Raw genomic sequence first — 26,801 nt, 5'->3', positions numbered from 1 at the left:
TGTAGTCTTACAGTGACAGAAAGGAATGATCTGTGGTAACACTCCTTCACACACTTGGGGTGGAGCAGCCTATCGCTGAAGGAGCTCTGCAGACCTGTGAGTGAGTCCTGCAGGGGGTGGGAGTCGTTCTTCATCACGGATGACAGCTGAGTCATCATCAACCTCCATTATCTTCCTCCTCTGGGACAGCCAGTGTTAGGTTCAGTTAAACCGGATAATAAAAAGTTATCCTGGACACGATGAACCTGTACAACCATGTGGCGCTTGACTCTGCAATCTTATGTTAAAAAAAAAACAAAAAAACCTCAGGAAAGCTATTTGGAAAGTTCTCGCTCGTCTCTGGATTTATGGGAAAAGTTTTGCTTTAGTTCTAAGGTCAGAATTAGGTTTTAGAGTTAGAGTTATTTTAGAGCATGTGATTAATCCCCGATCAGCTTTTGAGAATGAGTAAGTACAGGAGTAAATGTCCTATATCATAAGCACTTTAGTTGGCTAACTTGGCAATCAGACGCACTGTAGGAAAATTCCAACAAATTTTTAATGCCCAGGTTTGTTCTGCAGTGCTGAGCAAATATTGATCTGTTGCCGGGAACAGTCTTGCATTACTTCCTCCAACATTTACATATTGTGTGGTTATATCTCACCCCATCAACTTCTACAACACAAAACACTGAGGCCAAACTGTTAGTACTTCACACAGTACACAAATTGAATGTGCAGCAATTGTATGTTAATTTAGTTAGTGAAAAAAATGCATCATGCGAATGACACAAAAAAGTATGTTGTCCGTATTTACACATTTCAGTTCAAATAAAAGCTTTATCTTTGAGCTTCATAACAACTTGGGTGTTTAAATAAAGAGGAAGCAGCAAAGGTTTACAGCGGGACACCACAATTTGCATAGTATGTTGAATCTACTAACAACACAGACCCTAGAATGTGTCTATAAACAAACTCACACAGCTAATGTTTGCAAAACAAGCAGACGGGCGAGTGTTGACGGGCAGACAAATTAACAAGATTGTGATTTAAAGCTGCAGAACAGCCTTAGGTTGTATATTAGACTTATATGGGAGCTTGTTTGGAGTTAGGCAGTAAAGAAAAAACAAATGTCTTTCATGAAAGATGATTAGCTGCAAGTCAGAAGGTCAAAGCCTTTGGAGCTACAAAAACACAGAGCTTTGCTAAGATTTTGTTCAGAGATGGGTTTTATTTTTAACATTACCGAAAAAACTCCAAATATTTTGTTTGCTTGTGTGCTTATCTAGCAGGGCAGAGTTTGAAGGTTTGGATGCAGTATCTGGGAGGTTTTTCACCTCGTTTGCCTCAACAAACAGTATATGTTCATAACTTGGTTTATACCTTTCAATCAAAGATTCCTTTTTATAAATGAAATAAATGAAATGAAATGTAGGAGAGTTGGAACTTGGCTGCAAATAGATTACACAGAGCCTGTTACTCAGAATTAAAAGGCTGCTACCACCTAGTGTTTAACAGGCCTAACAGCAATGCAGATCATGGTCTTCACCTGTAACACATCAGATTTTTTTTTTTCGCCTTGTTTCATTGTTATTCTGGTTCTAAATATCTTAAGTAGCCATTGTTGAAGGTTGAATAAGAAAGTACTTTGAGCAGCCACTGGGTGGTTACATTTTGTGCACACAATGGTCCTTTTAAGTACCTGCCAAGTGCAATGCCCCTTCTGTCATATAAATCATATATTTATATCTTTACACATCTGTGTTTCCCAGCTACTTCGCCAATTCCCATTATTAATGCAGAATATCAGCAAAATGAAGACAAAATCTACCAGGTGGACTGTTAAAATCAGCCGCAACAGTGAATTAGAGAATTACAAGAATTGTAATCTAATTATGTGATAAGGATCTGTGTGTGGAACAAGTAGCCTTCTTCTTAGGAAATTTAAAGTAAATTCTGCTGTTTGGACTTTCAGAATTGTACCGGAACATGTAAACACAGTTTGCGTGTCACTTAGACTGCAGGTCCAGATCCGGGAGCCCCTCCGTCCGCTGTCCGGGTCCAGAAAGCCGTGTGGGGCTCCTCCTGCAGCTCCTGATCGGCTCCCACCCTCCAACACCGTCCGCCATCCTTTTCTTTGAAGAGGGCGCCCTTTTCCCCGCAGAGCCGCGCCGCTGACGCCGCTGACGCCGCCCCGTGGTCCGGACCACGTGACCAGCCGAAGCGGCCTCTCCTCTCCTCCTCCCTCGGTCCTTCCTTCCCAGGGTTCAATGAGCGCCGTGTGGCCCCACCCCGTCTCTCTTCAGCGCTGTCTATCTGCTCAATGTGAGCTACTATTCTCGGAGAGAGAGAAAGGGAGAAAATAATAAGCTCTAAGAATTGGTTATTCCTGTCTTTCACCTTCCACAACCAGCGGCCAGGAGGGGAGCGGCCTTCGCGTTGGGAATGAGCTGCTACAACAGCCCCGTGTCCTGTTTTCTGTCAATGTGAATGTCCATGCAGTCTCAAGCCTGTAGCCTGTATTCACCCACCCAGGATTCAGGAGGAATATATCCATGTATATACATCTATCCGTGTATATATACTATGTATACATTTATGTATGTTTACTTGAGAGTGTAGATGTGTGTGCACACACACAGGCCGGAGGTTGGCTATAAAAACTGAGCCTGACAGGGGGGCTGCTTTTTCACCTGCAAGAAACGTGGATACATTTTCGAGGGATTTTCACATCTTGGTCACGTTTCCCCTTTTTTAACTTTTTCTTTGGTCTTTTTTGTTTTTCATTTTTCCATTTCTTTCTCTTTTTTTTTTTCTTTTTCTTTTTTGAGAGAAGGGGGGGGGGGGGTCTTGAAAGGATTCAACCGAGCCGGGAATTGGAAAAAAAAAAAAAAAAAAAACTCTGTCGGTGCGCAGTTTTGGAGGCTCGGTGGTGATGTGAGGAGCTGATAACACATTTCAGCAACAAAAGAGGGGCAGAGAGGGAGAAGGCCCCTTTGGAGGAGAAAACAGCGAGGAACAGCCATCACACACAAGGAGGATACATCGGGGGGGATATCGGATCGTTCCGGACTCGGAGGTTGGCGGCGGATCCGGCCGAAAAGACGACCGCAGTGAGTTCGGGGCTTTTTAGGGCTGATTTGATGCGGAGAATGAAAAGGAGCCGGATGGCGACGGAAGCGGCGAGAATATCACACATGTAGCTCGTTTGGGTGTAAATATTATTTTCCTTCCTCCTGTCCTGCAGGCCTCCCACCCCCCCACCCCTCTCCTCCACCTCCACCACCACCACCACCACCACCACCACCCGACGAAGACAGGCGTCGGGGAGACGGAGGAATAGATAGAGAGTGTCGGTGTACACCTATGGAAATGTTTATCATGCTAGGAGACGTGGAAACGAGCCGCGCCACAGCACGGGCGAGCTTTGCGGACACGCCGAGTTGGGCTCCTCGCCACGGGCAGCAGTGAGACGCAAGACCCGGGCTTTTTGGAGATGCAAATTAGGCTGTTTATTCTGCCTCCGTTCGAGGTGAAACGGCGATTTTTGGGCCTCTCAACACACACCGGTGGATTACAGTTTCTCAACGTTACACACTCGATGGGAGGAGAGAGCTGGGGAAACTAAACAAAAACTGTAGCGCATGTGAAGGAGGAAAAAAAAAAGCCCGAGCAGGATTCAGCAAACCGAGAAGGCGGCCTCGGTGTCGTCAGCAACAGTATCCTGCCCTTTTCTCTGACAGCAAAATACGCGTTATGGACACATAATTTGTACAGGGCTGCACCACGGACACTTTCTGTAGCAGGCCAGGGACGGTGGACGCCGTTCATGTGGGTGACATTGCTCCCAAATCAGCGGGTCAAACGAGGGATCTAGACTAGTTTATTTATTTATTTTTCCCTTCAGCATACACCCCCTCCTCCTCCTCCTCCTTCCACCTCCACTTCTTCTTCTTCTTCTTCTTCTTCTTCTTCTTCCACCTCCTCCTCCTCCTCCTCCCCTGGACCCCCTTTTTTCTTTTTTCTTTCGGGAAGATGGGTTGTTTGGGCAACAGTAAGACCGAAGACCAGAGAAATGAGGAGAAGGCACAAAGAGAAGCAAACAAAAAGATAGAGAAGCAGCTCCAAAAAGACAAACAGATATACAGAGCAACACACAGACTGCTACTTTTAGGTGAGTTTGGCTCTTTGTGTGTGTGTGTGTGTGTGTGTTAATTTTCTGCTCCCTGCTCTACAGGCAGGGCCTGTCTGCTCAAATGAGGCTCTGCTTCCTCCCTGTATAACCTTCTGGGATGTTGTTTTGGGAAACATTGTCAACAGTGAGACTTGTGAACTGGTGTTTTTCACCATGTTGTTTCACATCGGCAGTCTAGCACCAACAAAACATTCTGTAACAGAGTCCATAGGTTGATCTGGGGGTGTACAGCGATGCAGAGGTAAACTGCTGTCAGTGGTCATCTGAACAACCAACCTCAGACATCCATCAGATCTGCATTTAATGTTACTCATAGGTCATTAATGCAAGGTTTTCATGAAATAAAACCTCATATTTCAGGAATGCACACCATGGTGTTCAGAAGTCCTTTAAATCCCAAATATGCAGGTGGCCCTAAAAAGATAGCTAAGCTAACACTAGTGTTACATGTCAGTGAGTGGGTGTGTACCTAAACAGTGCCTTAAGATAATGTGAATGCACAGGAGAAACACACCGAAACCTACCTAATGAAAAATTGAACATGTGTAAGACCCAACATGTGGTTGTGTGTGTCAGAGAGTGAACTGGAGGTGGGCTGGGTCTGTACATTACATAACAGACAAATAAGAGTATCCAACCTTCCCTGCCGTGCTCCTCTCTGTACCCTCCTCATATGTCTATTTGAAAGCTTATCACTTCGGAGAAGTCGTAATGTTCTTTGTAAAAATCCTAATACTTGATTACAGAAATGCCAGCAAGTGTGTGTATTGTGTGACACTGTGATATTTATGTTGGTGAGGAAGTTGTGGTGACTTTAGGAAAGCAGAAGGACAAGACCTACATGAAAACCTAAACAAAGATGTCTGCCATGAAGTTAGCTGCCTTTCAATTATGTAATGTACTAGACTGACTTTATCACATACTTGTGGACCTGCAGCCAGCCAGGCATCGAAGGCAAATAAAGAATGAAAGGGCCACTCAGTGCAAAAGTGTTGCAGCAGAAAAAAATGGAACCCAAGGTTTTGTCCTTGTATCCATCTTGGGGGAAAGATGGTATCTGAAAGACTACGATTCACACTGTTATCCTAAAGAATCTAACAGTGAAAGCTTTTGAGCCAGTAACCAAAACATGACACTTTGTTTAACATCTACTCGATCAGTTTTTGTGTTGTTTGTTGGTGACACACAAACAAAATCTAATTTGCAGAACAAAACTGAAGATGTTGATCATTGGGTTAGTTCTAAGATGAAACTAATACTAAGCAGGTTAATTAAATAAATTGAATAGATCACTCAATCAACTTCGTAATGGATCTTTGGTCCATGTTAGCTGTTTAATTAAAAACGTGAGAGTGTGTTTTGCATTAACTGGAACTAGATATAGATAAAAAAATTTTATATTCTTTATTAGAGACTCTACATAGAAGGTCTACTGATCTTCATTGCTTTTACTAACATGAATATTCTGGTCTCTCTTCATGAATGCAAAAAAAGTATAACATTTTATTTTTAAAGGTTCAAAATCAACCAAATATTTTTAGCAGTTTTTTTTTATCTAATGTGACCAAAGATTTAGCATGTAATAATTTAAAAAGTATTTTGTCACCACAATATTACCAAATCAATGGCAAACCTGTGTAGAAATCTTTGAAAATGTTTGCTGTATGGTAATGCCTTACATTAGTTCACCGTTATTTTCTTTTCCCATGGCAGACTTTTACATTTAATATTGAATTGACTGATTGAATTGCCCCAGAGATCACTCACATTTTAGTCGATCATAGTTTGTGACTTTTCTCTAAAGTTCTTTGACACATTGCACAGTTTCCATCTCTCTCTCTATTACAGTGGCAACTTTTGTTCATGGATTTCCATGTCTCGTGTTCAAATGGAATTAACCACCAATGTTATCATGACATTTGCCATTAATCTAGCACCAACTGTGTTGACATAAACAAGTTTTATGGTTCTTTTTCCTTATAACTTTTTTGTGCAAAGAACAACATTCTCAATTAAATGCAGCAACCCCCTTAGAAAACTTAAATTCATCCTTTATTTAAATGAGCTCTATCTGATCTGAACAGTTTAGGTTTTTTTAGTGTAATGTGTTATAATAACCACTTATTAACTTGCAGTACAAATAATTTTTGTATCCCGGTTATTTTGGAAAATATGATTTGTATCGTACACATACTGAAGGATATTTCTTTTTGGAGGCACCAGTGCTGTTAAACGAACATATTTATGAAAACTAATGCAGTATATAAAAAGCTTTTTCTTTTTTTCTTTGCTTGACTGCTTTATATTATGGACACATAATATCTGATGGCCCTCGTAAAACAGTGTAGTGTGGGAAGAGATGCGAGAGAAATAGGGGTGTTGACTTAGTTACATGAGGTCATCGGTCAGATTTGAGAGCATGATGTTACGAGTTCATGGTATGCAATGTAGCTTGTTGAGCGACCAAAATGTCCAAGTCTCAGCCTCTGCTGTGGCCTGTCTGACTACTACAGATACATTTCATGGGTGGGAAACCTCTAAATATAAAAATATTGCAAATTCCCACTCATGGTCTCTGTTCTAAGGCCTGTGTCTTTACATCCAATCATAACATTGAGTGATTGAAGCTATAACTGCTTGTTTTCACCAAGTCTTGCATTCTACCCCTAATCAGTCCTCAAAAAGTCACCCAAAACCCATACAGGTGCTCCAGCTCACCTTCGGTGAACATAAACTACAACATGCATATACAAATGTCCATTAGTCAAATATTGAGGCTACATTATATTAACAGATTTACTCATAAACAGGCACTGTGCATGTAATGTTATAGTAATTCAGACATATATTTGATTTTTAAGGATGATTTTTGTTTTCTTGTGCAAAATATTCAAATCCTTTTACTTAAGGTGTGACTTTTATTTGATATCATGAAATGTTTCAGTCATTGTTAATTATTGAGCTTCACTTCGGTTTTTATTGGAATTAAGATCTAGAAGAGAATAGAGCTGAAGAGAAAAATACTAAGCCTGTGATAAAGGCATTCCAAAGTATGAAAGATCTGAAACTTGTTTTTGTTTTTCACCTGTACAGCTGTATGCACTTTGGGCTTGACATTAAGGACAAGAGCTACATTTAATTTCACAGAAATACCATGTACAGACTGTAAGAATCATAAATCCCTAGTACATGCTCTTTTCACTTGTGTTAATACCAACCAATACCAACATTATTAGAAGAGTAACAATGGACACTAAACTGAATTGCATATCACAAAATCACCCACATGACAATATTGTCTCAACTCTTAACTCAGATTATGTTTGTAGAGGTTGAGTATTGTTGTATTATCTGTCAAATCTCTCTGTGGTTAATTCTGTAGTACCTATTGTTAGATGTTATATTTAAACTTGTTTTCCAAAGTCTCGTGATAATCATGATCAAGTCCAAAAATTTAATCTTGAGATTCTAGTCACAATATCTAGTGGACTTTATAATTCCAGCTACGACATAATGAAGCTGTCATTGGGTCAAGCCCTACTTTCTCCCAAAGCAGTCGCAATTGTATTTGAAATGTTTTGTTTTTTCAAAGTTTTGGGCATGGTAAGTCACTGTCAGTTGAAAAATGTTTTGTCAATGCTTATATCCAAATATGGGATAGGCTTTACAAAAAGTGGTATTTCAGGTAATTGTGTATGATAAGTATCCCAACACTTTATATGTATCTGTGGTTTTGTTTTACATGTAAACAGATTAATATTCTCCTCTTCTTATTTCGGTCTCTCAGGAGCTGGAGAGTCAGGAAAGAGCACCATCGTGAAACAGATGAGGATCCTACATGTCAACGGCTTCAATGCAGAGTAAGTATGACATGAGTAAAGGCATAGAAATTGCTGAACATGACCACCTATCAGAAGTAATGTTTAGGCAGTCTGCTGAGTGTATCTGATGAGAACTGCGTCCAAGCTGAATCTGCACCTCCTTACAGAGATGAAAGTAAAAGTGTGTTTGGCAAAACTCTGGCATTGTTAAGTCATTAAAGCTGACCTGAAACTTATGACTAAATGTAAACTCAAGTGGTAAACAGGAATGGGTTCAATGTTGCTCCAGTGCACAGTAAGGGTGGTGACATCTCACCAAGCAACATTATTTATATATATATATATATACCTGAAAGACAAACGTGATTACAACAACCCAACATGTTAAATGGATGGGTAGCAAGCCCTGAATAACTTCTGCTTAATTTGTTGTGGTCATGTGATATTTCCCAACTTTGAGTTAACAATAATTGACACTACACAATTAGTCAACATGCAGGGTATTGTGTAATACTGATGGGCATAAAGGAAACACCAGCTGTGTCCTGGTCAAAGGGCTGCTTCCCTTGGGGGGGGCTTCTATTAAATAGACCTGGACTTCATTGGAGCCTGACTTCAAATTGGGGAGCTGTCTTTTAATGCTAAGTTTTGGTTACAGCATTACTTGTCCGTCAAAACAATAGCAGTCTAATACAGTGATCTCCTGCTGTGATACCAACTAAAGACCCTGATTCCAATCAGAAAACCAGTGCTTTTGTTTTTAAAAGACCACGTAGTAACTTAGTCACGCTGTAGTGCAAAAATTGGTGTTTAACACCACCCCCCTGTAAAAAAGGGAAATCACAATGGAATTATTTATCCTGATAGCATTTTTCCCACGTCATTGGAAGACATGCTGCCTCTGCCCCTCAGTGCCTACAATAGATGGCCAATTGCCTTTGCTGAATTAATTTGTCTCTTTCAATTTATTCTCTACACACATAACTTCTCAAGTATTTCTTTAATATGAACGATTACAACTCCACTGCTCTCTTTTTCCAGCTTTTTGTGTTGAAGATAGAATCCTTGACTTGTGCTTGTTTCAAAAGGGAAAAAAATAAATTTTCTCTGTGTTCGAATATGTCAGTGACTTGTCATGTATTGGTCTAGTGGTTATAATGATGATGGGAGCATATTTGCAATATTAGAAGACAAAATCAGCACCGAAGGCAGACAAGAGCGTATGACCTAGCGTGTGACTCCACAACACTGAACAGTGTGTGTCTATATATGTGTCTGTAGGGATGGGTGGGTGTCTTTATTAACAAGACACACAAACAAATACAGCATCATAACTGAGAGTCTGAACTGTGACATTGCTTGGATTATCTGGTTGATTTTTTTTTTTTTTCTCTTGTGCACTGAAATGTCATCTTTCAAACGTATAACAATGAATCATCTTTGTTTGCGAAGTTCTGTTAAAACCAAAACAACAGTCTTGCAGGCTAGTTGCTTGTGGGTGTCCACATGACAAGCATAGTAATATGTTTTAATGAGCGTGGATCCTGAGGCAGAACATAAATTTACTGATCTGAGAGTGAAAGAGTTCAGCATTGTTTGTGATTAAAGATATTGGGTGAATGAATTCAGTGTTGTGGTAACCTAAAGGTCAGAGTAATTTGCTTATGACTGGAAGACTGCTGGTTCCAATTGCTGGAATGGTTTTGAAAAGGAATGAATGAATGAATGAATGAATGAATGAATGAATGACTAAGCTCTCGCTGTTCTTATAATGTCTACGACTGGGCTGCGCTTGTTTAGGGCCGTCATGATCATGAAATTTTAGTTGTACATTAATTGCCGTAGAAATAATTGCAATCAATTTCATTTTCTTTTTCCGCCCATTTTATGCCTCTATTATAGTATAACATAGTTTAATAATACAGATATACCTCCAACTAAATCCACAATGCTAATGTCAATAGATGGTCAGTGAAATGCAGCTGTCAAATTTTAGAAATTAAGTACCTTGAGATAAACGGTTTGCAGTGCTAACTGTTGTGTGCCATTAAACCATAGCAGAAGAAGGGCATGCAATGAGATGATGTCATTAAGAGAGCACCAGTCAACCTCAAACGGTGGAAAAGGACATGGAAATAGAGACAGAAAATTTATATTTCTGATATTTTCATCCAACTGTTTTTGCATAGATGAATTGAAACAGCTCGAATCAGCTCAAATGATCATGACTATGCTTTTATGCATCAATTGTGACAGGCTTACCCTTGTGAAAGGGATTTTAACTGCCAGCTTTATTACTGAAGCTGTTAAGTGGTCAATAGTTAAGGTTATTTTGTCCCCACCAAAAAAAAAAAAAAAAAAAAAGTCAAAAGAAAACCAAAGTGATACAAAAGCGCTGGTGAGATTAAATCAAAACAGTACATTTGCGACCTAAACAACTGCCTGAAAGATGCTAAACTTATCCATGGAGCTAACAGAAAAGTACAGAACACTGATCATCATTTTTGTGGCTTTATTATATTTTAATAACCATTCATTCATTCACAAACAATTTAGGTTTAAAGTTTATTCTGACTTGCATTTCAATGATATTTGCTGCTTCTAACTGCTCAAATTGATTAATCAATTGATTTCCCCCCATCTAACATTGACCAGACTAAATGATTGAGTAGTTATTGATAATCAGAGCATTAATTGCTTTTCAATATAATGAGCATGAATTTGTCATAAGATTTTATCTGCAAATCAACACAATGAACAAGGGCAAAAAAGCTCATCCTGCGATATTGATTTCCAAACCTGCTACTAACTCCCTGTCCTCTTATTTACACCCAGCTGTGAACTGTCTACAAGTTTGTCCTCTTGTTTCCTTTCCCTCTTTCCAACCACACAAAAGCATGCAGTCACACTCTGAAGACAGGAGAATGTGCACACACATGACCATGTGATTTTAATGACTATCATGTTGAAAATGTAAACAAGGCCTCTTTAATCTTCCTCCTAACCCAATAAACTCTGTTTTACCCCCTCTTCTATCTCTTACTCTTGTCTTTTTTGGTACAGAATGACCCCAGGCTTCTCAGGCACTGTGACCATTTCTCAATGTGTATTACACAAATTGTAAGCCTCTAACTCTAGTGGGGCTATAACAATTCAATCTAAAATATTGATTTAGGAAACATATGAGTTGGAAAATGTGAATTTTGTTGGATCCTTTTCTTTCATCAGAGTTGTGACAGATAGATGTGAAAGGCTGAAATTGGCTTACCTTAGCACCTTCATGGCAGCTTGGCTCCTGAAAGTGCATTTGCTATATGTGAGTGCACTTGGTATGAGAGTTTGGGCAATTGAGAAAGTACAGTTCAATATTTGAGACGTTTATGAACTTGCTGTAATTAATTCTTTCTTTACCTGTAGGTGGCAACACTGATATGTCTGTATCTGCATGTCTAAACCGCTGCAATTATTTTCATTGTATACATGAGGTGTTGTGCGCACATGCAAACAACAACATATCAACCTTGAAACTTAATGGCATGTTTATAACAAAACTTGCTTTTATAAAACAGCTCCCCCTTATGAACAATATACAGCCCCTATAATCTATTCAATTCAGAAATTCGATGCATCTTGTAGCCCGAAACTACTCTGTTACAGCAGAAATCTCAGATAGATCACCTGTTTGGTGACGCTGTGGAATAACTATGCAGCCTTTATACTCCGTAACCAACTAGATAAACATGGAAATCACATCAGTTGACAAGACATTGATCAAACAAGTTAAATTTGGCAGTAGTCTCAGTTATTTGCTGATATTTTGTTCATAGATTTGGACCAGTGCAGCAGTGTCCCTTTTGGAAAAACAAAAACTGGCACAGAACAAAGAGGCTCATCTTGCCCTTTGTCACTGACATAGAACTATTGTAAACACAATGCAGTGTTGTCCTGGCAGGTCCAAGGTGAAAGCTAGACCAACTGGTCCTCTGGTTGCCTTTATTAGAAACATTTCTGTCACAGAGAGACCAAAAGTACAAACAGCTATCCTTCACAGCACACAGCCATAATTCCTCCACCACACGTGCCAATGAAGGTCTGTTGGCCCGTCCTAGATCAAAAACAATCTCAATTTAGTGTACCATGACATGGTAACACAAAACTCCTCCTAGTTTTTTTTTTTTTTTTTTCGTATACATATTTTTAATTTAACTTTATGAAAGCGATACTTACCAACTAAACTCAAGGGAAGACGAACAGCGGCACAGTAGTGATGATGTAAGCATTTTGTTTTTTTATGTGCCTGTTTGTCTGTGTCGGATGTCAAACCATACAGACAAACTTGTTTTCCTAACCAGTAGATGTTCGTTTGAGAATGATTGGTGGAAGCAACAGTGAACTGTGGCTGTGACAACATTATGCAATCAATCGTAATCTTATTTTAAATTCTGAAATAATGTATGTGTTTGAACTTGGAGTTCTTGGAAACTTCTAGTGTTTTGTCCTGTCTATAACTACATGATGATGCAACTGGGCTCTGAGTTGGACAATTAGGCTGCAGTAAAATTCTTCCTTGATATTTATTAATCCAGAACTGCTAGAGTTGCTATCATGGTTATTACCATCACCTGAAACACATGAAAATCAGGCATTACAGTGTGCCTAATGAATTTAACGCATTAAATGCAGTTTAGTCATAATTTGGTGTAAAACATTGAAAAACTGTGCGACACAATAGTATGTTTACAAAGTTTGACAAAAATCACTGTGATGAGCTTAATTTTTGTAACTGTTGAGACCCACAACGCTTTGCTGAGCATAACTAAATCTTCACAGTACCCCTATAACGCTGCAGCTTTTCTGTATAAGGGGTGTTGAATGAAAAACCTATACCAGGAACCACAATTATAGGTCGGCTCCCCTTACCTTCAGTTGGAAGTCATTCTTGTGTATCTACTGCATCTAATACCTGAAATAATTTTATCTGTTTCAGAGAGAAGAAGCAGAAAATTCAGGACATCAAGAATAATATTAAAGAGGCCATTGAGGTAAGTGGCTTCATCTGGTGAAATATTTCCTTGTGTCAGATTAAAACATTAAAATTGCTTCAGATATAGATATATATATATTTTTTTCTTTTACTAGACAGCAATTGAACTATTCACGCATGAGCAGATATAGAAAGCACTTATGTTTCTTATTTAGTATTCAAACATATGTTATTCTATCTGTGATCCACTTTTAAATGAATGTATTCTGTTTGCATGGTTGTGGCAGACCATAGTAACAGCTATGAGCAACCTGACACCACCAGTGCAGTTGGCGTGCCCAGAGAACCAGTACCGGATCGAATACATCCTCAACCTTGTCAACCAGAAGGACTTTGAGTTTCCATGTGTGAGTAGTTCAATCCCTGCAAACACACACTTGTTCATTTGCACACATTTTTACAATCTGAGAGATATGCATCAGTTTTAAAACAGTTTTTGCCATCTGGGTCTTATTTTAGTAATTATGCTCATCAACCATTGGTTCAGGTTCTTACAATCCAATGTTGTTTTTTTAATGGTATAATGGTCAGCTGTATGTACATACCAGTCAATTTATAATATAAATTATAAAATATTTATAATTTATAAATAATTTATAAAATGTAATTTTTTGATCGTGTAAAAGCGGATATGTTATAAATGACAGATAAATGTGGTTTGACCGCTGCACAACCACACAGAGGTGTGTGCCACACTACCAAATGAATGAATGCATGAATGCAGCCAAAGCTTCTCCCTCAGACAGTGGACACACAGACGTACAGCTCTTTATACATCAACGACAGAGCAGAGGAAAGGCAGAGGCAGATGTTCAGGAATTTGTGTTGGTTGTTTTAACAGCAGTCTCCATTGTAAGGTTTGACGAAACAAAACTTTCTGGGCTCAGGATGTCATGTGACATGCACTGTGACTAGAATTGCCATGCACATTAGTGTGCAGACATTTTCGGTGTGCCAGTAATTCCTCTAATCTGCTAAACTGTTGCAGCGAGTGCACCGCAACACAGGCAGCAGGTCCTCAGCTGCCTGTGTTTGAGGAAATGACAGCAGATAATTGTCCCAATAGCCAGGTGTTAATCCCCTGACAGATGTAACATACGCTGAGGTTTACTAATGACCCAATGGGTCATGTCTATGTGGGTTTAATATTCTCACTGCAGCCTTCCCATCCAAGCCAAGGGACTAAACCTCACAATCTCACTGTTTATCAACAGTCACTCGTGGCACCAGGCTTAATTCACTCTGCAGTTCATTTTTAACATTCTACCACCTTGGTATTGGAGTATGTCGTCATGGAGTCATCTGTCCACCTGTCTGTTTGACTAAATTACAGTACATCAGTAAATTTTCACCTATACTATCCACAGTCCACCTCTTATAGAGAAAATGATGCATGCTGGTCCAACATGTTGCATTACTTCAAACTCCTACTGTGCCATTTGTTTGGATGTTCAACACATTAATGAAAAACCATATATATACTACGTACATATTAAAATTCCTGAAGGCCTCTAGTTTCAATCCACTTGCCAAGTCTTGAAGCTTGTTTGAAATTGGTGATTATTATATACTTGATGTGTTTTGGTCATCGCATAATATCACGGTGTTTGAATGAAGATGGAAGAGTGGATTGATTTGATTAGTTTACTACTCTAGCAATTGAATCTGGAAGTTGAACAGCGGTGCTTTCACAGCCGCTGTCTTTTTGTTGCTGCTGTTTTTCTAGCATGCATAATTTTCAGCTGAAACTAGATGTATTCATAATAATCAATTCAATTTTGTCTTTTCATTTTTTTTAAGCTGATTATTATACTGCTGATATGAAAACAGTGACAGTCACATGTCTCATTCATAAGTCTGAAAACTCTGTAGTGACTATGACTATAAAGTACAGTTTACTGTGATCGGTATTGAATGAGCTATGTAAAAACATTGGCATGGTCCTTTAAAACTTTACGGCACACAGATATTTCGTTAGAGTACGAATGTGTTTTTGGTGCATTTTGACTCGCTTGCTAATTAATATGTGGAACGAGCTGATTAGCACAACTGCTTGTTTTTAATGCACGATGGTGGTTGTTAAGGAGCATTAGGCAGCTGGTTCTTTCTGTACATTCAAAAATGATGGCCTTCAGCAAACAGGGTCAGCTGTTTTACCAAACTAGCACCCAGATATCAACCCCGCTGATGTGTGCATGAGACACTTGTTGCCTCACTGGTTCATTACTTTGTACTTTCATTCCAAAAAAAGACAAATGGGTTTGAAATATTTTCTCTTAAAGCACATGAACGCTTATTAAAAACAGTCTTCTGTAAACATGTGTGCTGTCATGTTAAACAGGTTTTTTCATATGTAAAGGGTCGGTCTTCTCTCACTAACAGTCCATTGCAGAGATTTTCAATGTTAAATGGCAGTTTGAATGTGGAACTGCAGCAATAAAGCAATTATTTGATTAGTTGGACAGGAAATCAATCCATAAGTGGTGAGATAACTGATTATAGTTTTAGGCTTTTTGTGGAGGGGGGGCATTTTGTAAACAAAAAATGCAAAATATTTGCTTCCAGTTTCTTAAATTTGATACATGGATGCTTTTCACATTGAATATAGTTTTTGCTACCTGTCAGTATTTGCAAAATCAGCTTCTTACTTGGTGACAGTTCACAAATGTGAGTTTTCTCATGTTTACTTTGTCCACCCTGCTGTCTGGGGAATTCCACTAATGCTAAGCTGTTGGAAACAATTATTTGTTTATGGTTATTTGGCTTGGCTTGTTTATGAAAAGAATAGTTTCCAAGTTATAAAACAGTGTTTTTCATTGAGACCTGCCCAACAGCAACAGTGCTTGTGTGTGTGTTCGTGTTTGTATGTGAGAGTCAGTCAGTCAGTCAGTCAGACATGAGAGAGGTGTATGATGCTCACAAACGTAAAAGAGCACATCACAACTTAAGCCACATCTGTGCAAGTGTTTATCTGGTTGTCTGTTAAGTTTTATAAGATATTCAATAACTTATTACGTGGGATTCTACAAATTGATCTGTTTTATTTTAAATTAATGCATTTTTGTGTGTGTGTGTGTGAGAGAGACAGAAAATGAGACAGACGCTGTGAACGAAGGAAGTCGTCCGTGTTTGGCTAGAATCAGGCTATTGTGTGGGCACCAACTCCTGCTTAATTAACTTAAGTTGCCTTAATGGGTTTTACTTAATCTTTGTCTGCACTTAACTTAACATACATACTTAACATACCTCATACTGTTTTCAGGCTGCAGTTAGGGATTATAATTGATTAATGTATCACACCACAATGATTTTAAAATGAAAACAAAAAAATCCCCCTCATATTTTAGAAGTAAGAAATGCCTTTAATGCAAATATTAAATCGTGAAATGCTTCATTCTTTATGGAGATTAATAAGGAACTGATTAGTATAAATTCTGGGTTAATACAGACAAAGCGTTGAACATCTCCACAAGCACCATGTGTATATTTTTAAACACTGCCAGATTTCAATTGCCTTTGGTCAGTGGAAAGTCAAATGACACAACATATTTATTACAATGTACAACTCATATATTTCTATATCACATTTATGGATACAACAATATCGAGATAGAAAGAAAAAGTCCATGACTTGTTGGTGCATTAATTTATTCCCTCACATTCTTTATACATGCCACACGCAAACGCACGTTCACGCACACACACACACTTGAGCATCACCATTTGTTCAAAGTTTTATTGAAACATTTTCATTGATCAGCTAATAAGAGATCTAAATGGGGAAACAAATTTTCTACCCTTTTCGGTATCAAATACAAATCACTACAGACACAAAATTCAGGTATTTTAATGGCATCACCATTTACCTTGTAGAGCTTCCTCTATTCTGCAAAAGGCTGTGAGATGAAATGATAAATCAGACACAAAGCCAAATTTCATTTTACTTTCAATTCTACTGAATTTGAATCCTGAAGATGTGATGTGGTTAGGTCGGGTTGGAACTTTTTGTGCAAAGGTGCCTCCTCCTGTGTTCTGCTCAAATCATTGTTTTCAGCAGCTAACATCATTTATGAAATCTTCAGAGCACACCTATTGTTGAGTCAATGCAAAGAATGCAGGAAGAAGTGAAGTGGTCAATCCATGCTGTGTCCCAGCATGCCATGTCTGTAACGACTCTCTTTCACTTGGCCACTATTTACCCTTAGAGACGTACACAGGGATCGCCCAAGCACAACGTACACTGCATGTGGTGTCAACAGAAATGCTGAGTGTCCTGTGCCCTCAGATACACGGATGACAGACCTCCTTGGCCTCTTTTCTTGCACCTGTTATATCTGTCATATGTGAAATGCAAAACGCAGTAAATAATATAGCGCTTGTGTGATTGCTATCTGTCATTAATTCGGGATATTAACATTAGTTGACAAGAATTTAAACAAGCATAAATGTAAAATACTGTTTGTAGTCTTAACAGTTCACTGCCTGCTAGAATATCACCAGCACCAGGAATAAATATGTGATTGTTCTGTAACTGTCCATCAGTTTTCTCAGCCCAATTTCTTTATGTTCTCCTTAAAGTATTTCTGTTACTCTGTACCTACTCAGGAGTTTTACGACCACGCAAAGACGCTGTGGCAGGACGAGGGGGTCAGGGCATGCTACGAGAGATCCAACGAATACCAGCTAATCGACTGTGCACAATAGTAAGTAATCTCCCAGTTCAGCTTCATGGTTGCTGTACATTCACACTAAACTGAAAATTAATTTGGAATGCTTTAATACTTAATAAATACAATACAATATGTCACCAATTATTATGACTCAACTCAGGGGTGTTGATCCACCTCAGTTAACTTTTTTGTCCAAGTTAAGTTACCTTCTGAATAATATTTGATCTAGGTGTGCAGTTGTTTTTGCTGTCAATTAATATATCTTCTCAATCAACGTATCATTCTATTCATAAAATATCAGAAGTCAAGTTAACTGGGACAACGTGACATGTACTTGGTGCCCCCTGGTGCCCTTTTAATGCCATGAAACAGCCAAGCAGATGCCTCTGTTCACTATGACAAACACGGTGTGGACACTTATGGTAACAAAACCTGCCACTAAATGCTGTTTTACTATGGATTTTTTTTATTTCAGTGTCACGTACAATGTATACCTGATGTGTATGACAAAATCTTTGCTGTTGATCTGTGTTGAGTAGGATAATTTAACTGATTTAAACAAAACCTGGAGTCACTGATGGTGCTTAATCATTTGCACGTTGGAAATTTCCATGTCTGCGATCAATAGCTCACATTCAGTTATGTTAGAAATAGTTGTTAAAATGATTTAGAACCGCCTGTGCCACCTTTCTTTAACATGTTTGCTGTATGATCCCACCATGCTCCCTCTTTCTCTCTGCAGCTTTCAAGCTGTGCATCTCTAAAACATGACCTTTTTGTTTTTACTATGAAATATCACCTGTGCGTTTTTAAGGTTGCACAAAAGCATCTCAAATGTGTTTAAACACCTCAGAGTTACTTGCAAGTAACAGACCAACGCTCATTTATCATTTCCAAAGCAGAAAGAAAGGAAAGATTGTATTGAAATAGTTTTCATGTAATAGCAGCTGTTTAGGAGCAAACATGGCAGAGGCTGAGTCATCTGCGGATCAGAGGATGTTTAAAGGAGATGGAGGGGTGGTGTGTGAGCAGGATACCATTGCTATTCAGCTATGGATCATAGCGCGTATGCCTGAACAGCTTTTCACTCTTAAAGCACCCTTAGTGAATATTACATACACGTATTGTGGCACTTTGGGCTGGTTTTGTTGTTTTTAAATGTTTACATGAGGGGAATCCCCACCCCTTTTCCTCCCCCAGGTGGTTTAGATGGTACAGTCCAGTCTCTTGTTCCCTCCCTCTTCTTGCTCGCACATCAAGTACAAAAACACAAACTCATCCTGTTCATGCTTTCTCTTTCTCCTCCTCTGTCTTCATTTTTTTCTTTACTCCTATCTGTCTGTGAGTCTGTCTGTCTGTCTTCTTGCTGGGGCGACTTCAGCCGCACTAGATTGGGAACTGATGGACTAATAATAGCACCTGTGGTTGGGTCTCCATGGTAACCGTGCTGGAGGCCAAGGCGCTGGGGAGCTATTTTTGAAATCTGCTCTGTAATGTCAGACAGGCGCCACTACGCTTTCATTCTGTCTGTCTCTCTCTTTGTCCACCTCTCTCCATTTTCTTCCCCTCCTTCACGTTCACTCCACGTGCACTCTCACCTCTCCTTTTTCTCTGTCTGGGCACGTGCACTTCATCTGTGCATGTGTATTTTCTTAAATTTCTAGGAGTTTTCACAGATTTTGGTAAATAAATAATGCAAAGTTCACTGCCTATTTACATGTAATACTTCAAGGATTATTGTTTTAAGCCTCATCTGGAGTTTTAGCCATTTTCAAGCTTTGCGTCAACCACAATTTAATGTGATTTAGGAGAATTTAAATTTGACATGAACAATACAGAAGTTGCAACAGTGGGGAATTTTATTCCACACATGCATCTCCTGTCCTTTTTGTTGTGCATATCACTTCTACCTATGTTTACTCCCTTTCTGGCACATGTGCTGATGTATTTTGACATGTTGAATGAGTGCTTTAGTGTTTTCCCTGGCTTTTGAAGGATTGGGGAGTATGTCTCTGCTTTGAAAGCACCTCCACCTGAAAAAACATGGTATCATTTACGCTGGTTTGAGTGGACAGTTTCAGTCACATTGACAAAGTGTTGTGTAAAGCCCTTGGAATGTGCCATGTAGATGATGTGAAGGAACGCAACTGCTGCATTTTTTTGAGATTGCAACTAAGATGATGCATATCAATGAACCTTTTCCAACACAAACATGCACAGCTGTTAAAGGAATGATACTCTGAACTTCTCTGGCGAGAAATGCACAGTCATGCTGAAACTGTTGTTTTTTTTGGTAGCTTATTGTTGTCATCAACAATATGAAAGGAGTGGTTGATCGGAAATATTGTTTTTTCCTTTTCTTTCTCTGCAGCTTTTTAGATAAAATTGACATTGTGAAACAGAGTGACTACACTCCAACAGATCAGGTGGGTGAATTTCTGCTGCCGCAAAGTTAATATAAACATTCCTACTTTTCCCATGGAGGTATTTCATTATTCCATCTTTTAATAACGCGTACCTAGATTTGAGTGTGAAAAGCAGCATGTTAATTTCTGTTAAGTTTAATCAGTTTTTATTTGTTTGGCACCAAATCACACCAGAAGATATTTGAAGTTGCCTATCGCAGTTCTAGATACTATTCTATACAGAATCCCAACAATTTCACCCAAGAATGGTCACAGTGGCAAAGAAAAACGTAAGCGATAGAAACATATGAAGGGTAGCATCTCTATGCTTTTATTTTCAGTTTCAAATGTGTCATGAGCATCAAAATTGAATCTCATCGAGACTTTTTATCCAAGCTCCCCTGTACAAGTCTAGAAATGGGGACAGAAAATAAAAACATCTCATGTCCCAGTTTTTCACCCTGACCTAGAAAACAAGTCCAGGACACAGAAGTCATTTGTCAACTGTGATGCTTTATTCAAATTTTTGTGCAAATATGTGCCGCACGGGCACACAAATAAGTTGAACCTTGAAATTTTGAAGTCTTAAGTATTCAAAGTTCTGTATCTCTGTGATGTGTTGATTTAGCATTGTTGCTGTAATTTCTCTTGTGTTCACAGGATTTGCTGCGGTGCAGAGTATTGACTTCAGGAATCTTTGAGACAAGATTCCAAGTGGACAAAGTTAATTTCCAGTAAGTATAAACATAAAAGGGCAATGGATAAAATGACCTTTCACCAAACTGACTCACAGCTTGAAGACAGTAACTGCCAAAGATATAACCAATCCGATGAACCCTGGGTGTGAAGGCTCTCCACATGATGGCAAAGTTTCCTCTGTTAACACTAATGTCTCCTGTTTGTTTTGCACAGCATGTTCGACGTTGGGGGTCAAAGAGACGAACGTCGGAAATGGATTCAGTGCTTTAATGGTAACTTCTGTTTATTTCTCCTTCCTTTCGCCACACCCAGCTCTGTGTATCCACTGTGTACCTACCTAACTGTCTCTCTCCCTCTCTCATCTCCTGTCAGATGTAACGGCCATCATCTTTGTGGTGGCCAGTAGCAGTTACAACATGGTGATCAGAGAGGACAATCAGACCAACCGATTACAAGAGGCCCTCAACCTCTTCAAGAACATCTGGAACAACAGGTGACACGAGAAAGGCGAAAATGCCTAGCAAAAACGATTGAAAAATTGTCACCCCCAGAGTGTGTTTACATGGATTTTACACTGATAAAGAAAATGTGGGGGAAAGAAAACCTGTATTCAAATCAACATGAGACTACAAACTGGTAAATATTACCGAGTTAGGTGCCAAAGCTGATAAAAGAATTATGATTTGGCTTGTTTTTTCTTTCAAATTATTGTAATAACTAAATGCAAGGCTTTCCGACTATCCAACAGTGTAGACCAGTCGATTTTAGAGCAAGTAATTTATATAGAAGTTTCATGGAAGTGTAAACAAATAACAATTGCAAAGAAAAGTAAAATCAGATCTTTGTCAGTGCACCTCCCTTTGCAGTAGAGGTTGTAGTCCTTTAGTTAAATGCCTTGATCTTCTTTACTCTAAATCTAGGTTTCCTTGTATTATTAGACTTTACACTTATTTTCCTTATGAAGCTTTCCACCACTTGATCCCTGTTTATATTTATTTTCCACAACACCAACAGCGATTCTGACGCTCACAATTTGATGTCAGTTTGGAATTGTAATTTATGGTTTTGCTTTCTTCAGGTGGCTGCGGACCATTTCTGTCATCTTGTTCCTAAATAAACAGGACCTGCTAGCAGAGAAGGTGTTGGCAGGGAAGTCAAAAATCGAGGAATACTTTCCTGAATTTGCTCGCTACACCACACCTGATGATGGTGAGCAGTTTTACAGCTTTATTCTCAGACTCTTGACCTCATGCAAATATTTATTTAGGTAGAAAAGGGTGAATTTCATTGAGAGGTTAATTTATATGAACACTTTAAATGTTAGAAGACATTTTCACTCCTATCTTCTTTAGAAAGAGTTTATTTATTTCAGAGAATACTCAGAGGTCTGTTATTTAATCATTGGGTTGGGATGTCTGAGTTTGGGGGTGTCAGGTCATCCAAAGAGTTTCAGTTACTGACTGGCCTCTAGAAATGGCACATTTCCCACCACCAGTACTAAATATGTCACATAAAAAATTGGTTTAAAAAATTCCCTGCAGAGACATCACTTTTTTTTTTTTTTTTTAGTCCAATATTTTTTCTCTGCTGTATGACGGTTTCATTAAAACTCTGTCTCTTCGAAAAACTCCATCAACAAGTGGCTGTGCATTTAGTTTCATTCATCAGAAGTGGTCATCCTTGACACACATGTGGGAGGTCATTTTGTTCAAACTCACGCTTGGCCACACTAACATGGAACATTTGTTTTCCAAGCAACTCAAGATAATATGTAGCAACTCACTGAATTGAAGACACGTTTCACTGTTGCCATTGAATGATTAATTCATTTATCTTCGGTCCCCTCCTGTTTGATTGCTTGTCATTAGAAAATTTTGTCTCAATAGTCTCTCTCTCCTGTCTTAGCAACACCAGAGCCTGGAGAAGATCCACGTGTTACAAGGGCAAAATACTTCATAAGAGATGAATTCCTGGTAAATGCATGGAAATACTTTTTTCATTTTTCAAATATAAACGTGAATACTCATCAACTCCCATGATTAGGCCACAATGGTAACAATACATTTTCAAGCTGTTTGTAAAACGTTCAACTCAGCGGACTAAATGAACACGCAGCTGAGGCCCACCAACAGTACAGGAAAGTGTTGTGAGCTATACTGTGTTTTGTCAGTTGTGGTCCTTTCATGGTTTTGTTGAGTGTTTCAAAGAATATAAACTTGCTGAATATGCTTTCTTTACATCGGTTATTAGTAGAAATAAATCGTAAAATGCGATAATACTTTCAGTGAAAAAGTTTTTCACCTAATCATTTCTCCATCTACAGAGGATCAGCACAGCGAGCGGGGACGGTAGGCACTACTGTTATCCACACTTCACCTGCGCCGTCGACACAGAAAACATCCGCCGTGTCTTCAATGACTGTCGAGACATCATCCAGCGGATGCACCTCCGGCAGTATGAGCTGTTGTGATTGGAGCGGAAAGGGGTTCGGCCAAAAACCCAAAAACAGATCAAACTATGAGAAACCCTGAACCCCGAGTCTCTGAACTCCCCTCTTCCGTAGAAGTGTGTGACCTCTTGTGAAACAACGGGGGCCAGAACACACACATACACACACTTATAGTAAAAACACATGGAACCCAGAATTACCCCTGATGCAAGCGCCCTACCTACAGTAGACAGAGCTATTTTGATGGAAGGGTCTGAGGGGCTAACACATTAGTGAACTCTGATGTCCAAGTTCAGCCATGATCCCAGCTCCTCGCCTTTAGACATCATGTATCATCGCGTTACGTTCACCTTTTCAAAAATCATGACTGGCCCACTCTGGACTTCATTTCTTGTAGTGAGGAGGGTTTCAGCTGCAGTTGAGATTGTAAGCTTTCCCTCTTGTTCAGGTCAGGATGGAAATCAAGAGCTACTGTTTCAGTGTAACTGGGAATGAGATAACTTTTTAAACTGCAAATAGAGAATAAACATGTCACAACAAATCAGCTGAACACTGTACCTAACAAAAATACACAAAGCACTGTGCTCAGGACTTGACTCAAAGCGTGTACACCGATCTTTCCTATCACTTTATACACACACACACACACACACACACACACAGACACACACACACCCACCCATAAATCCAACCACACGATCTGCTTGCACACAGAAACGTATCATATCTGCTTTTTACCAGACTGCCTGACATAGTGGATCTGGAGACGTACTGATCTGCTGACCAGTGGCAGGCTCGTCTACTTGCTGGTGGATATTTCCGGCGCAGCACTTTGAGATTAAACAGACTGAGTGACCGACTGCGCAGCCAAGCCCAGAGGAGCAAAGTTACCACAGACTACAAAGATCGGCAGTGTGTTGTGATCAGTCAGTTCACAGGGGCTGCGAGGGCTCATAAAACAGGACAAAATCAACTCCAATGTGAATTTCTCTGATGGAGTACGAACATGGTTGACAGGGGTGACTACAGTCCCTTGACTTCTCCACAGAATTGGTTTGCCAACTGACTTTGCCTTGTTGGTAGCGGAGCAAAACACAAGGAGGACATATTGAGTTTAAAACAAACAAACAAACAAACAAAAAAGAAAGAAATGAAAAAAAAAATGCCATCTTTTATGTAACTTCACAAACGGAGGGCAAAAAGCATCCTTCAACAGTACAGTACCATATAAGTTAAAGAGAACTCTCATCTTGTCATGATTGACCCTGTTTTACTGTCTCCACAGCTGTTTTTGTCTGTGTAGACTTTTGTGCCATTGTGCCCTGTGCGCTCTTTCTTTATCTTAAAGCTTTCTGTCTCTGTCATTCTCTCCTTTTTCTCCTCTGAAAATCTTACTCACTCCTCCGTCTCCACATTTCTCCCCCTTTGACTTCACTCCCCTTCACCACTTCCTCATGTGCACTTTTACCTTTCTAGCCGTGCTCTTTTGTTTTAAGAGAAAATAAAGTATAATAATCCTGGAATATAAAAAAAAAAAAACATAAAGATGATGACAACAAATGGGACACTAATGTTTATTCTTTTTGTTTGTTTTTTGTCAAACAACCTGCTCACACCTCTGCCACTCCTCCATCTTTCCTCCCTCCTCCTCAACCTACTGCTCCTTTGTATGTCCATCTTTACTTTACTGCTGAACTATTATTCTTGTACAGACTGTAAAATGTATTATTTTGTACAACTTTATTGAAAAAAAAAATTACTTTTAGAAGATCCCTGTGCCTTGATCACGACTGTACGTGTGTAATGAGCTAAAGTGGGTGTCATACTGCGCTGTATAGCTTGGCCAATCCCCTAATGCCCTCAACACTTCCGTCTCTTTCTTAACCCCCCCCCTGTCCTCTCTTGCTCTCTCTCCGGAGGACAGCCATTCGTAGCTTTTGTAGTTTTATTTCTCGTCCCCTCTCCTCCCATTACCTTTATGATTTAAATGTCTATTTTTGGATCCATATACCCCAAAAAGATAAATATATGAAATGTATATGGGTTTAAAAAAAAAAAAAAAAAGTATTTTATTAGAATCAAATGAACATTGACAAATTGTACACTTGATAGTGTGCGTATTGCTATAACTTAAATCCTTTCAACTGAAGTTGTATTCAGGTTTCTTTTGTTTTTCTTCTGTTGACATCTGCAAAGGACATTTCAAAGGGTTAAAAATGAGATGACAGATGCAAAACATTGTTTGTTTCTACACAAATCTTATTCTTTTGCTACAAAAAAGGGCCAAAAATTTAAAGGAAAAAAAAGAAAATTAGGAGGCATCCTAGCCTTGCCCAGCAGAGGCGGCCTGTACAGTATTAGCATCTCTCTCATTTCAGTGCCCTAGTCTTCATTTAATGTGTAAATCAAATATGGGTATCTACTTCTGAACAGGAGCTCTAAGAAATAAAGTTTTTTTTTGGTGCAGACAGCAACAAGTCTGTCATTATATTAAAAACCCACTCTGAGACACAGGCAACACTATAAAGCTACATTTTTGCACTCTAATCCCACAGTTTTCATCAGCAGATAGAGTTGTTGAAAATCCACACCAGAGGAAGTGGAGCTTCCTGTTCGTTTACCACTCATTTCCTCTTCAAATATACAGGCTGTGTTTTTCAGGACAACCATGAGGGCAACAAAGTCAGTCTCTGACAACAGTGCATCTGTTTTTTTTTCTCCACCATGTGGAGATTTAGGTTGCAAATCAATTAACCAGCTCTTATCACATTCCCATGAAAATGAATTCATCCTTCACTACGCTCCTCAGTGAGTCCATGAAGTTAAAAAAAAAAAAAAAAAAAGTTGACAAGTTCTGAGTATTTGAACATCTGGCCTTATTCCCCAGAATTAAAACTCCCGATGCATGTTTCTCCTGTTTTTGGCTACATTGCCATGACAAGGTTCAAGAATTAAGCATTTAACTTCTTCATTATCAGAAAGCAAACTATTCCTGTGCAGTTGAGCTTTGTTCAAATTGCTATTGAATCTTAATTGAGTCATGTAGACCTAATTAATGTTTTTCATGAATTTTAGTTGAGATTCAAACAGTTCCAAAGCTAAAGCTAAATTTAGAGGGGGGGTGCACAAAATGCTCCATGAAACATTGACGTGGCCATAAAATCTATGGATTTATTTATTTAAATATACAACAGTATCTCTTCAATGAATAGCTGGAAAAAGCTGTAATGAACCTGAATGTTATCCTGTCGATGAGGAATAGCATAATATTCCTGGTGGTGAAACTGCTTAGAGCGAAAAATCAAAAAACCTGATTTTAAAGGAATAATTTTACACTGAATTTAACAATGTAGAAGGGTCACCTGTACCACCTTAGGAATTTGTTCTCATTGTTTTAACACAACATTTTGTCTCTAGTATCAGGTTTGTTTGTTTGTTTGTTTTTATTATTGCAGACAGCCCATGTTTTATATCCACCTTGAGACAACAATCAAACCTTGTTAAAATATCCTGTTTTAGGCTTTTGTGTGGTGATATGA

At 39.0% G+C, this 26,801-nt stretch overlaps 1 protein-coding gene across 3 annotated transcripts; it reads left to right on the top strand.

The window, feature by feature from the left end:
* The first annotated feature begins 2,828 nt into the window (after positions 1–2,828).
* On the top strand, positions 2,829–25,604 carry gnas (GNAS complex locus). 3 transcript variants are annotated; one of them, XM_029507294.1, is made up of 13 exons: positions 2,829–4,153; positions 7,962–8,034; positions 10,389–10,393; positions 12,985–13,037; positions 13,267–13,386; positions 17,645–17,742; positions 20,081–20,135; positions 20,775–20,848; positions 21,027–21,085; positions 21,186–21,306; positions 21,892–22,022; positions 22,719–22,786; positions 23,137–25,604. In XM_029507294.1, exons 1-13 carry the CDS (start codon positions 4,015–4,017, stop codon positions 23,281–23,283), a joined length of 1,143 nt encoding a protein of 380 aa, XP_029363154.1. In that variant the 5' UTR covers positions 2,829–4,014; the 3' UTR covers positions 23,284–25,604. The 3 variants fall into 3 exon arrangements, with proteins under 3 accessions (XP_029363154.1, XP_029363152.1, XP_029363151.1); XM_029507292.1 differs by lacking the exon at positions 10,389–10,393 and having other exon boundaries at positions 2,831–3,092; positions 3,227–4,153; positions 12,983–13,037; XM_029507291.1 differs by lacking the exon at positions 10,389–10,393 and having other exon boundaries at positions 2,831–4,153; positions 12,983–13,037.
* The last annotated feature ends 1,197 nt before the right edge of the window (positions 25,605–26,801 follow it).

This window comes from Echeneis naucrates, chromosome 7, assembly GCF_900963305.1.
Source record: "Echeneis naucrates chromosome 7, fEcheNa1.1, whole genome shotgun sequence".
In the NCBI taxonomy this organism is placed as follows: domain Eukaryota; kingdom Metazoa; phylum Chordata; class Actinopteri; order Carangiformes; family Echeneidae; genus Echeneis; species Echeneis naucrates.
The sequence above is the reverse complement of the archived record's forward strand: the minus strand, read 5'-3'. Positions and strand labels throughout refer to the sequence as shown.

Excerpts from the sequence above, each read along its gene's own strand:
- gnas (XM_029507294.1), top strand. The coding sequence starts at position 4,015 with ATGGGTTGTTTGGGCAACAGTAAGACCGAAGACCAGAGAAATGAGGAG. Across the intron at positions 4,154-7,961 it reads ACACAGACTGCTACTTTTAG|GAGCTGGAGAGTCAGGAAAG; the intron begins GTGAGTTTGGCT and ends TCGGTCTCTCAG. Across the intron at positions 20,136-20,774 it reads ACTACACTCCAACAGATCAG|GATTTGCTGCGGTGCAGAGT; the intron begins GTGGGTGAATTT and ends TTGTGTTCACAG.